General features: G+C 38.2%; 1 protein-coding gene across 13 annotated transcripts in view; it reads right to left on the bottom strand.

The window, feature by feature from the left end:
• LOC127435855 (liprin-beta-2-like) overlaps positions 1-12,721 on the bottom strand; it is a 71,822-nt gene that overhangs the window by 7,820 nt on the left and 51,281 nt on the right. For 5 of the 13 annotated variants that reach the window (XM_051689583.1, XM_051689582.1, XM_051689584.1 and 2 more), the window contains 10 exons: positions 12,327-12,438; positions 11,737-11,769; positions 7,703-7,764; positions 7,434-7,509; positions 7,168-7,280; positions 5,776-5,843; positions 5,473-5,547; positions 4,415-4,475; positions 4,127-4,162; positions 3,177-3,315 (listed from right to left, as the gene is read on the bottom strand). In XM_051689583.1, coding sequence (XP_051545543.1) covers positions 3,177-3,315; positions 4,127-4,162; positions 4,415-4,475; positions 5,473-5,547; positions 5,776-5,843; positions 7,168-7,280; positions 7,434-7,509; positions 7,703-7,764; positions 11,737-11,769; positions 12,327-12,438 — 775 coding nt within the window. The remainder of the gene's footprint in view (positions 1-3,176; positions 3,316-4,126; positions 4,163-4,414; positions 4,476-5,472; positions 5,548-5,775; positions 5,844-7,167; positions 7,281-7,433; positions 7,510-7,702; positions 7,765-11,736; positions 11,770-12,326; positions 12,439-12,721) is intronic. The other 8 variants (XM_051689585.1, XM_051689591.1, XM_051689592.1 and 5 more) reach the window with 5 other exon arrangements.

Here is a 12,721-nt window from a genome sequence, read left to right as displayed (position 1 = left end):
AATCAATGCTGTGATTTTAGGGCAGGACTATCTTTCTGACCTCTTAGAAAACAAACTATTATTATTTTTGCAATTCTGTTTGGTGACGCTAGTGGCATACAAATTACATACTTCACCTTTAAAAAAAACACAGAAACACATATTGTTGCATTGTGGCCAATTAAAACTTCAGGGCAAATCAAATTGAGAATTTTAATAAAAAGCAAACGGGCACAACAGGGCTAAATGCTCGACAACGTTTTGTTTGCCTTATGCAGAGTAAACCCAAATGGATTTTTCCTGGATGCACACATTAAACTTAAAGCAAAGTAGCAGGGCTCATAAAAGTATAATCTCTATAAGGGTGTGTAGAGAGAGAGAGAGAGAGAGAGAGAGAGAGAGAGAGACCCTTTTGCTTTCCGCCTAAAAAAAGGATAGCAGCGCTTAGGATAAATCCTATATGACACAGCAAGAGTGTGTTATATGGTAGTATGCTAACTGGAGATTTAGAGGACAATACCTAAAGCTGGAGCGCTGGCACTTCGGCAGCGATCTTCATATGGAGCGAGAGAGAGGAAACGCACGTGGAGACAGCCACACAGCCGTAGAGAAGGATTAGTCAGAGAGAAAGAGTAGAGAAAATACAGAGTTGCCCATGCAAAGATACCTTAGTCTTAAAGAAAGGCTGAAAAAGACAGTTAAAGAAGTCCCAGGCAAAGCTGTTATGGTTAAAAAGCTCAAAGGACAAAAGAAGTAAGAGTACAGTCTGTTGAGCTCATCAAACGGAAGAGCAAACAAGCATAAAAGCAGCAACACGGCAATTGAAGCTACACAGTGTTAATAAGGTTTAAAGTCATGAAATAAAACAGAAATCACATGAGTTGGCTTCATGCCTGTAACTGAGCCCCAAGTGCCTTCTCAGATTTTTTAGGGTGGATTTAAATATATATATATATATATATATATATATATATATATATATATATATATATATATATATATATATACACAGTATACATACACTGGCAGCCAAAAGTTTGGAATAATGTACAGATTTTATAGTTTCGGAAGTAAATTGGTACTTTAATTCACCAAAGTGGCATTCAATTGATCACAGTCAGGACATTACTGATGTAAAAAACAGCACCATCACTATTTGAAAAAAGTCTTTTTTTTTTTACCCAATTTGGAATGCCCAATTCCCAGTGCGCTTTCAAGTCCTCGTGGTCGCATAGTGATTCGCCTCAATCCGAGTGGCGGAGGATGAATCCCAGTTGCCTCCGTGTCTGAGACCATCACGTGGCTTGTTGAGCGCGCCGCCACGGAGACATAGCGCGTGTGGAAGCTTCACGCCATCCACCGCGGCATCTGTGCTCAACTCACCACGCACCCCACCGAGAGCGAACCACATTATAGTGACCAAGAGGAGGTTACCCCATGTGACTCTACCCTCCCTAGCAACCGGGCCAATTTGGTTGCTTAGGAGACCTGGCTGGAGTCACTCAGCATGCCCTGGGATTCGGACTAGCGAACTCCAGGGGTCGTAGCCAGTGTCTTTTACCACTGAGCTACCCAGGCCCCTGAAAAAAGTCATTTTTGATCAAACCTAGACAGGCCTCATTTCCAGCAGCCATCACTCCAACACCTTATCCTCGAGTAATCATGTTAAATTTGGTACTAGAAAATCACTTGCCATTATATCAAACACAGCTGAAAGCTATTTTGTTCGTTAAATGAAGCTTAACATTGTGTTTGTTTTTGAGTTGCCACAGTATGCAATAGACTGGCATGTCTTAAGGTCAATATCAGGTCAAAAATGGCAAAAAAGAAACGGCTTTCACTAGAAACTCGTAAGTCAATCATTGTTTTGAGGAATGAAGGCTATACAATGCTTGAAACTGCCAAAAAACTGAAGATTTCACAAAGGTGTACACTACAGTCTTCAAAGACAAAGGACAACTGTCTCTAACAAGGACAGAAAGAGATGTGGAAGGCCAGATGTACAACTAAACAAGAGGATAAGTACATCAGAGTCTCTAGTTTCAGAGATAGACACCTCACATGTCCTCAGCTGACAGCTTCATTGAATTCTTCTCGATCAACACCATTTCATGTACAACAGTAAAGAGAAGACTCAGGGGTGCAGGCCTTATGGGAAGAAAAAGCCACTTTTGAAACAGAAAATCAAAAAGAAAAGGTTAGAGTGGTCAAAGAAACACAGACATTAGACAACAGATAATTGGAAAAGAGTGTTATGGATCTTAACCCCATTGAGCTTTTGTGGGATCAGCTAGACTGTAAGGTGCGTGAGAAGTACCCGATAAAGACAGTCACATCTATGGCAAGTGCTACAGGAAGCGTGGGGTGAAATGTCACCTATCTGGACAAACTGACAGCTAGAATGCCAAGGATCTGCAAAGCTGTCGTTGCTGCACGTGGAGGATTTTTTGATGAGAACCCTTTGAAGTAGTTTAAGTATTTTAACTCTTTGAATTTTTGTTATTGATGTCCTGACTATACATTGTGATCAGTTGAATGCCACTTTGGTGAATAAAAGTACCAATTTCTTTCCATAAGAGCAAAATCTGTACATTATTCCAAACTATTGGCCACCAGTGTATATTTATTTATTTATTTGATAATTAAGTTGTACAGTATACAAATTGCAGATAAAACAGTGTTTATCCAATATTTGAACAGTCCAATCAAGTTGCACCTTCCATGGATGACTTGCTTTAAGCTTAAATTTCTGTTATCTACCCACCCTCATGTCGCTCCAAATGTTTATTTGCTTGGTTTATACAATAAATAAATAAATTAGTAGTAATAATAATAATAATAATAAATATATATACATATACAGGCCTATAAGGCCAGGATTTGAACCCAGATCAACTTGCACGCTAGATAAAGATTGTACCACTAGTCTAATGTTTTTTAATTCTTTTAATGTTTTTTTATTTATTTTTCTACTTTTCTTTTATTATTTCATCCTCTATTTTACAAATTATTTTGTAATAATATTTAATTTTTCATACTAAAAATCAACTTTACAGCCTATGGTTTAATCTTTAAATAAAATTAAAATAAATCAAATACAAATTTATATTAAATAAATACATAAATAAAATAGGTGCATAACACCCCTGTGAGTTTTTATTATAAAAAAGACTTTGGCACTTTACTTGATTTCTTACTTAGGTTGAATTCACTGTCTTCACTTTCATCTGGAGACACTTGCAGAGGGGAAGACGGCAGTAGTCTCACTCCATTCTGCTCTGGTCGACAAAACTTGCCCGGGAGGGTCTGATATTTATTATCTGGATTATATCGGTTCTGTGGAAGAAATATGATTACTAGTCTCTTTCAACAATTAAATATTTTATATTCTATGCTATGATATATTGTTATCTATATCGCCGTTTTGTTTTCTCTGCAACACTTTCCATTACAGTGTCCATGTTACATGTATTACAAGTTAAGAGAATAATTATTACATACTAAAATAAGAACATTAACAGTGTAATTAGAGGTAGCATTACGAAGCATTTCTACACATTTAGTATATATTCTTATGGTAAAAATTTACAATAAGTTTCCATTCTATAACATTATAATTAACTAATTAGTTAATGGATTAGGTATCAATTAACAATATATTTTGTACATAATTTATTAATTTTTGTTAATGTTAGTTCATAAAAATACTATGGTTTATTGTTAGTTCATGTTAGTTCATAGTGCATTAACTAATGTTAACATATACAACTTTGGTTTTAAAAATGTATTATTATATGTTGAAATTAACATTAACTAATATTAATAAATGCTTAATAAGTATTGTTCATTGTTATTTCATGTTAACTACTGGTAATGTTGTTACCTAATGTTAACAAATTGAACCTTATTGTAAAGTGTTACAGTTCTTATTAGTATTATCAATACTTTGACATAAACACATAAATGAACAAAAACACTGTAATCTAAAGTGTGTGTTTTCTCAAAAGTAACCAGCCAGCCAAGCAGAGAGATTTTTGTATGCAATTTTAATTAATGCTTGTTTCTTCACAGAGAAAGCTTTTGTTATGGCGTTGTTTGTAGAGAGAGTGTTTGCTTTAGGTAATGTGTTAATGTTAGTTTGTAGTACCTCTAAAACAGCCTCTACTGGTTGGCGTACTACATGCTTAAGAAAAACCAATAGTACAAAAACACATACACACACTCATTTAGTAAAATCACATTATTAGTTGAAACACAGACAAAATTAATGGAACTACTGTTATTATAAGTCAAGTTTTCGAGAGATTTTGGCTAAGCAGAAAAAATGAGTTAAGTAGACAGATATTTAAATCCGGAACACTTAGAAAAGTATTTTTTTTTAAATCAAATGTGTTAGTTGACCATATTCACAAAGAACAAAATAATGTTTCCATACCATCTGTAAGCTCCCACTTTGGAGTTCTTCCAAACTAGTGGACAGCATTTGCTGCATCGACCTGAGGACACAACCACGAAACATATTAAACCCGATTTGACAGTTTTAGAAGAAAATGTAAGTGGGGCTTGCCCTTGCAAAACCTGCCGTCATGAGTTGGCCAGACAATTATCCACAAATATCCCCTGTCTCTATGATTTTCTGGTTCTTAGATATGGCTGTATATGGTCTCTAGTACATGTCAGTAGTACAAACAGTGTAGAACAAGTTATGCACTGAAATGTAATACTTAGTATTAGGTGTTTGGTTAAGTCCCTAACCCTAAGAATGGGAGAAACTGCCCAAAAATAGGTGTGCCAAGCTTGTAGCATCATACTGAAAAAGACTTGAGGCTGTATTTGGTGCCAAAGGTGCTTCAACAAAGTATTGAGCAAAGGCTGTGAATACTTATGTACATGTGATTTTATTTCGTTTTTTATTTTTAATAAATTTGCAAAGATTTCAAACAAACGTCTTTTACGTTGTCATTATGGGGTATTGTTTGTAGAATTTTGAGGAAAATAATGAATTTAATCCATTTTGGAATAAGGCTGTAACATAACAAAATGTGGAAAAAGTGAAGCGCTGTGAATACTTTCCAGATGCACTGTACATGGCAATAAAGCGAAGCATCAGAGAATAAAATAGCAAAGTCTTCCTTGGATGCCATGTTTGTTATTTATACAAGCGTTGTGGGGAAATTACGTTATTGTGGAGAAAGCTGCATACTGACCAAACTGCATGTATACAGGAGTAAAGAGTACGCCGCTTATACAGTGCACGTAAACTGCAACACTGCTTTCTCTCAATAAGCCGTTTTCTGGTGTCCATGTAAACGTAGTCTATGAGTTTACATATGAGGCTGTCATTCTGACTAACATCTTTTGTGTTCCATGGAAGTAAGTTATACAGGTTTGAAACAACATGAGGGTGAGTAAATGATGATTATTTTAAGGGTGAATTATCCCTTTAAACAAGCACAAACCGTGCTTACAAACAAATACACACACTCCACTTGCCATTGTCTGTTGTAAAAGCCCAATTCGCCAATGGATACCACAGAGGTCTCCATGGAGGGCTGTATACTGCGAAAGCTGGGCAAGACAAAGATCATAAAAGAGCACAAGGAAAAGAGAGAGAGAGAGAGAGAGAGAGAGAGAGAGAGAGAGAGAGAGAGAGAGAGAATTGACAAAGTCAGATTAGCTTGGGTCAGATTGGGTGAGTGAGTTGACAGCAGATCCCTCCTGCCTTAAAGGACAGCAGTCCAGTCCAGAGACTCTGCTATCATCAGTGCACAGTTAATAATACAACCTCTCACTCACCTTGAGTCCAGATCCCTCTGTAGACATGGAGGAGAGACCAGGAGCGGTGATGGGCCTCGGGAAGACATCTGTGAAGATGACAGATAAATCATATATAGAGTCAGAACATTTTCACTAAGCAACTGAAGGTATTCAACAAATTTGACCGGGTTCTAATTACAGTAAATGTAGGTAAAAGGTTACTGACTTCTATTTAAAGACAACATGAAATCAAAATTGACCCTATTTTCTTGCTGGTCACACTTTGATTTACAGTTTTCATGTTATTGTGTATTTACATAGTGTGGCAGAACAACCCGGCCCTTGCTCTCGTCATCGTCGCCCCCCCTCTTAGGACCTTCCTTCAGCCAGGCCCACGACGGGAGTAGGGCAGGAGAAGAGGCACATAATTAATAAGCCTCGTTGGGATGGCATTTGATGAGGCTCACCTGAATTGATTGGAGCCTCATCAACGCTGCCATAAAATCGTAGAGTGCGTCTCTTCTCGGGGAGCTGGCTTCTATCTCCTTTTGTGCACACACTGGCATCCTCGCAGATCCAGGAGCACAGCGGGTAGGGTCCGGCCGAGTTTGATGCGACGCTGGGGGATGGAGCACGCATAGTGGTTGACAGGCATGAATGCCGGGCCACTTTCCCCTCACACTCGCAGCGGCTCCAGGGAAGAGAGGCAGCCAGCGGAGCTGCCGCCCCTCGCGCCACGGACCATGGAGGGGAGCGTGTAAGGCTGCCAGACCCGTCCACATCCTGGATCCTCTGGACACTACCCATGCTTCACAACACCCCCTTTCACCGCAAGGATGCCAGATTCCCTTTTATTTTGGACACTTTCCCCCTGGACACTTTATTTTTCCCATTTATGAACATTTTATGTTTATTATTATTTTCAATAAATGGGCTTGACGCCATACCCACTGTGTCTGTCTCAGACACCCCAAATAGGCAATTACTGAGTAAAACTAATAATATACATGTAACCACTTGGGCTGGGCAATCTTCGTTTGAATGATCTCGATACTGATTCTTAAATCCCAAGATCAATCTTTCACTCTATAGGGTCCTTTCACAGAGAGTAAAAGTTTAGTTTGACTCATTCTGTGTGTCAAAAGACGAGATTTAAGAGCATTAGCTGAGAGAGAATTTCTTTTATATGTAAGCAAAATGGACATTGTAACAGAAATGTACCCATATGAATCGATATCGAATTCGAAATCAGAATCGAATCAAGAGAAAAAACTAAAATACGGTTTTGGTCCAACTGAAATTGGAAAAAAAATTGACTCTCACTCCACATAATTTCCTACTGAATGTTCCGTTTCACTCATTAAAATGTTACAATTTGTAAATATCTCTGTGAATGCAGTTTCGTGTTCTTTTAACAGGCTGTGTGCATACCTGCAGCTCTGATCTGATGACATCAGAGTATCCTTTATGGGTCAAGGTTTTGATTTTTCGACTGCCACTAAGATCCTCTTCACTGCTACCAGACAGCAAGGAATCATTGGTTACTATAAAGAGAGAGAAACAGAATAACGATCATTCCAACAATAAAGAAATAAACGGATCATGTTGGTCAAATTAATCTTGCAATGGTAACAAATTCAATGCTTGCTCTATGATCGACATGATCTACAAAGCACACATTAAGGTTTCTCACATACTTTGAGAGAGGGCCGAACCATCCTTAATTTTTCTGTAATGGCCTAACAGAGCACTGAGCTCTTCAATGTGGCGATCCTACAAGAAATGAAATGGAGGATATGTTTAGTTTGTTGGTTTTTCAACCAAACTATATCAACTCAAAGTACTAAAATGTGCGTTTAACCACACAGCGTATGCAAATTGCATGAATAATCTTGCCATGTTTGACCATGCATATTGCAAATGTTTGAGCTGTTAACAAATGCAAAGTGCACAGATGCTTGCGTACCTTTTCATTATTGGCAGCTATTAGTGTCTCCATTCCAGTTTTTAGCCTCTGCAATTCTTGATCTGGAACATGTAGACCAACATTCAGTTTGTATGCTGTAAATCATTGGGGTTACACAACCTCACAGTACATTTACAAAAACAAACAAATGGAAGATGTTGAGGTTGAGGTTGCTCTCCAGAGGACAAAAAGCATCCTTTGGTCAGGTGAACCAGGCAACAAAAAGTTCAGAACAGGTCAGAAAGACATGCGTTGATGTTTCTGAACAAAGGTTTTGCCAGGAGCAGCAAAAGATAAAGTAAAGATGAAATATTCTCCTTTAGAAAAACATTCTCAGTAAGTGTATCCATGCTTGTCCAGGTTGGCACATGCTCTTTAGCCAAGCAGTGATTTACTTGAGACTTCATAGCAGAGCTTTGTGCTTCTTGAAATAAATGACATTATGGTCAACACTCTCAACCCCATCCTGCAATAAAAACAACACTGTGGTGTATCAAATGGCTTATACATGCCTAAAGTCAGTTGGTTTGAATTCCTCTTTAAAGAGACTGAGATGTTAGCAGTTATTTACACATTGCACTACATTACACATAGCACTCACTATGTTTAATACTAAGGGGAAAGTGGTTAATTATTATTATTTATTTTTTTGCCATTTAAGTTGAAGCAACGTCACAAAATGTCTGAGAGGTGAATGGTTTGAGAGTACGTGTCTACAACATTAGATTCTGAGTGCTTTTCCACATTTTTCATGAGAGGGAACACTTCCATCCAATCTCTGAGCTGCCTTATGCATGAGATCACATTTAAGCATATTCAAATCCAAATCACTCGTGGAATGAACGTGACAGTGGTTCCTGGCCGACGCAAGTTCAACAGCACTCGTAGAACAGATATGAGAGGGGCTTTTGCACTATGCACCGTGGTGAGATCGAAATCACTTGTCAGAAAGGACCACAGTCAATTACTGGACTGGAGTGTGCATGTCCTTTGGGCCACTGTTTTGCTACTCTAGCGTTCCAAACATTTGTTTAGATGAACATATTCCATTGCGTCTTCTCTGTTCATCTGATATGGACAGAATAACACGACGGCTTTTTCAAAAACAGAAGATAATGATGGAAACCGAAAACTCAAAAGCCATGTCAACTTTCTTTTTGGTATCCTTTACATTGTGTGAAAGTTAATAGGATTTAGGCCAACAGGGTTTTCAGGCATTACGTTGTCATGACAAAAACTTGAAAAACTAGATAACTGTACACAGACAAGTTCAGTAAGCGATTTGATCACACTGCAGTCATGTTATCAAGTATTATGTTTAAATATTGTGGCTATACTTTTGAAACCCTTTTGGACCTGTTTACTTTCATTACATGTGCCTTACTAAATGTGATTTTTTTTTTCTTTAGAAAAAGAGGGATGAGTCTAAATTATATTCTGTAGCAATCAACATTATGCCACAAAGGCTGTCAATAGAGTTGAACTTACATTTACATTACAGCTACTGTTCACTCCGGTAGACAAAATGCTTCTCACATTATTTGTAAGAAACTAATCTATCATCTTCACTCTTCACATGCTTACAATTTTGTCCCATGATTGACCTACAGCAAAGTGCCCTAAAACTCTCTTGTTTTTATCCACATTAACATTTTGATGTTCACCCATCTCTATCATGAGTGTGTTGTGGAAGTGAATGAGTTTTTGTGCTTGACTCCTTGCCGTCCTCCCCTCCTTCCCACCCACTACCCTCCCAACTTTCTACAGCTTTTAACACCATTTTCATTAGCCTTTTTTAAAGACTGAGATGTGAACGATCGGTAGTGAACTAGGGGGGTTTCATGACATTTTGACCCCATTTAGACATGGTATTACGATGCGTCTCAGGTGATCCGGTCACATGTGGTCAGGTGAGACACATCGCTGTTTACACCTGGTCACTGAAATGCATCTCCTCTGACCACTTGTGTTCGGATTTGAAGGGGAGGGTCTCTGTTTCATGACGACATACATCAATCACTATGTCAGTGTGTTACTGCATGATAATAAAGTGTAACAAAGTCAGAAAAGATAAAGAAAGCGGCAAAAAAAACAAAAAAAAAAACAGTCTTTTTCTCCCAGACACGGTTGAAATTGAATCTAAGCACAAGCGCAATGTCAAGCAGAATTATCCGTAATTTTAGTGTATTACTGTATTAAAGGAGCTTCAGGTATTTGTGCTTCTCATCTATGTTGATATCAGACACACTAAAGGAGATCCGTGAATCTCTCTTGATTATGTATGTATCCGCTTTTTTAACAGATCGAACGGTTATTTCGTTTTAAAGCCATTTGTAACCTGCATAGTTTAAACTAGGGTGACCATACGTCCTCTTTTTCCCGGACATGTCTTCTTTTTCGGACCTTAAAAAAGCATGCGGCCGGGATTTCTAAATTTGCGAAAATGTCCGGGATTCGGCTTTAGTTGCATTATGATGTGCATCTGGTCTAATACTTGTGTGTGCGCGCATATTTGCATTGCTTTAACCCCTCTTTGTAAGTCCCGCCTTCTCGCACACCAATTGGTCGATTATAAGAGGCTTGCAACAACTATTGGCTAAATTCCTGCCTGTCAATCTCTCCGTGAACGTGTGAAGCGCTGTTGTGTTCGGCATCAAACAGTTGCTTGACAGTAGCAGCAAAAGATAGCTGAGTGGAAACAATGCCCAAACGGAAGTGCAAATTTACAGAAGATTTGCACAAAAAAATTCCCATGCTTTCATCCAGGTCGAGATCCGTGGGAAGCAGAACGTATGACATGTAAAGCTGGCACTTATGTGTCAGTTGCTAATAAAGGTGCAAGTGATTTAAAAGCACACATTAGCTCTGCGAAGCATAAAGGGTCAGCAAAAAGGTGAAAGTTCATCAGGTAAATTAACGGACTACTTTTTGCGATCAGGTAAAATTGTTATCACATTGCTTCATTTTCCATGGCCATTCAAAATAATAGTAATTGTAAATGAAGGTACACTCATGGCATCAAATATTTTATTTTACTACATGGACATTCAAAAGAATGTTGGAAATTTGTATTTATTTATATACATTTATGTTATGCTAATAGAGTGTCTTTTTCACTGTATTAAAGTTTGCATTCATAGTAACACTGTTTTGAACCCTATTTAAACTCTTGTTTTAGTGCAGTGGTTGACAGGTGAGGGGAGGAGCTTCACTGCTGCTGGGACGCATACAGGACAGATTAGCTTTTACACCTCAAATGTGATGTGGTCACAAAACGTTTTAAACCCTGTTTAGACCTGTATTCAGGGCTTAAAAGGGGTTTAAATATGGACTTCCATGGACAAATGGACACATTTTTGACAAAGTTTTCCTCCAATTTGCGTTTTGACATGATTTTTTAAATTTTCCTTAAATCAAGAAATCTAGATTTTGCAGAAAATATTGCAATTGCTATAGTTAGATATGTTGTAAATATTTTTCTTATTCTATTATTTCTAAACATCTGGGTTTATTACATTATAATTTATTCCACATTTACTCTCTGTTGACAACATCCCCCTGTGCTGCATTTTGTGCATTTGTAACTTTGCTTCCTTTAATGAAAAGAACTTAGATTTATCTAACCAGGTTGCCTTGCATTCTAATAAAGAACATACAATTTGAATCATGTTGGAGTGCATTTAAAAGTTGAAAAAATGTATTCGTAAATCATCCATAAGTTTGATAATAATCGAGATTTTATTTTTTTTGCCATATCGCCCAGCCCTAGACTCATTGGAAAGCAAAGAGTGTGGCTGCAGGGTGTGACGACAAGCAAGAATGACTTAACAACTCCTCTCCACCCCCCTTACACACACACATGCACGCACACACACACACACACACACACACAGGTTGCCATTGACGGGATGGGTGCGACAGGCTTGACAACATGCCAGTGTAAATTATGCAGACTGAGAGAGAGTCGCTGAGGGGCAGTTGGATCAAACTGGGAACAGCATGGGAGGATCTGAAACATTAAAATGTTGGCTTACATTTGTCTCTCAGCTTTTTCTTATACACTTCCTCTACAACAGAGAGTGGTGAAAGGGAAGGGGGACAGAGGCCACAATTATTGCCAAAACAGTCACATGTTAGTAATCTTTACACTCACTAAACCACTCGCCAACACACACGTCACTCCCATGCAGCTTGTATTTACTGTATCAAAGAGCCCTTGAATTTAAAATGGGAGCTTTTAGATTTTGTTCATTAGATGTTCATTAGATTTTAAGCCATCTATATGCAATTGCATCCTAAAAGTTAACAAAATGAATCTTTAGCAGATTTATGCATGGAGCATAAATCTGAAGAGAGTCTCTCTTCAGAGTAAATTGAGCAAAAATATTGGTGACTCAAGTTGTACATGAATGTCCTGCCCCCTATTACCACCTGCAACTGACTAGCTAGTAGCAAATCATGGTTCATGGCTGTGGTGTAAACTAAAAGCCACTGGTTATTTTGAAAAAAGGAATGTGCTCGTCAAACAATTTCATGGGGTCTACAATGTTATGTTAAATTAATCTGAGCTAAGGCCTAAGTGGGTTGCTGTACTTCCGTTAGGATTTAATCTGCTTAGACTCACCTCTCTCTTTGATGTCGTTGCTGACGGTTCCCCGGGATAGAAGCTGATTCTGTAGACACTCGATTTCAGCATCTTTCATAGCAAGCTGCTGCTGGAGTTTGGCCATCTCCGCCTGCAAAACGAAAATACTTCAGCAGATTAGCATCCTTGAGATCAAAGTGAAAATATATTCTGCCAAGACAATGAAGATTTCATCCAAACACAAAAGAGATTAACGAAGACCACATTTTGCATATGATCACATTAATGCTTTTGGGAAACAGGAGAATCTGACACTGACAACACAATACGGCAGACACAGGTTGACCACAGGATAAAAATGTTGATGGTAGTGGTTGCTTATAAGGACTAATCTTGTCTAAATGGCTTTTTGCATCCTAATGCTGACCTTTACC

Source organism: Myxocyprinus asiaticus, chromosome 46, assembly GCF_019703515.2.
Source record: "Myxocyprinus asiaticus isolate MX2 ecotype Aquarium Trade chromosome 46, UBuf_Myxa_2, whole genome shotgun sequence".
NCBI classification, from domain to species: Eukaryota; Metazoa; Chordata; class Actinopteri; order Cypriniformes; family Catostomidae; genus Myxocyprinus; species Myxocyprinus asiaticus.
The sequence above is the reverse complement of the archived record's forward strand: the minus strand, read 5'-3'. Positions and strand labels throughout refer to the sequence as shown.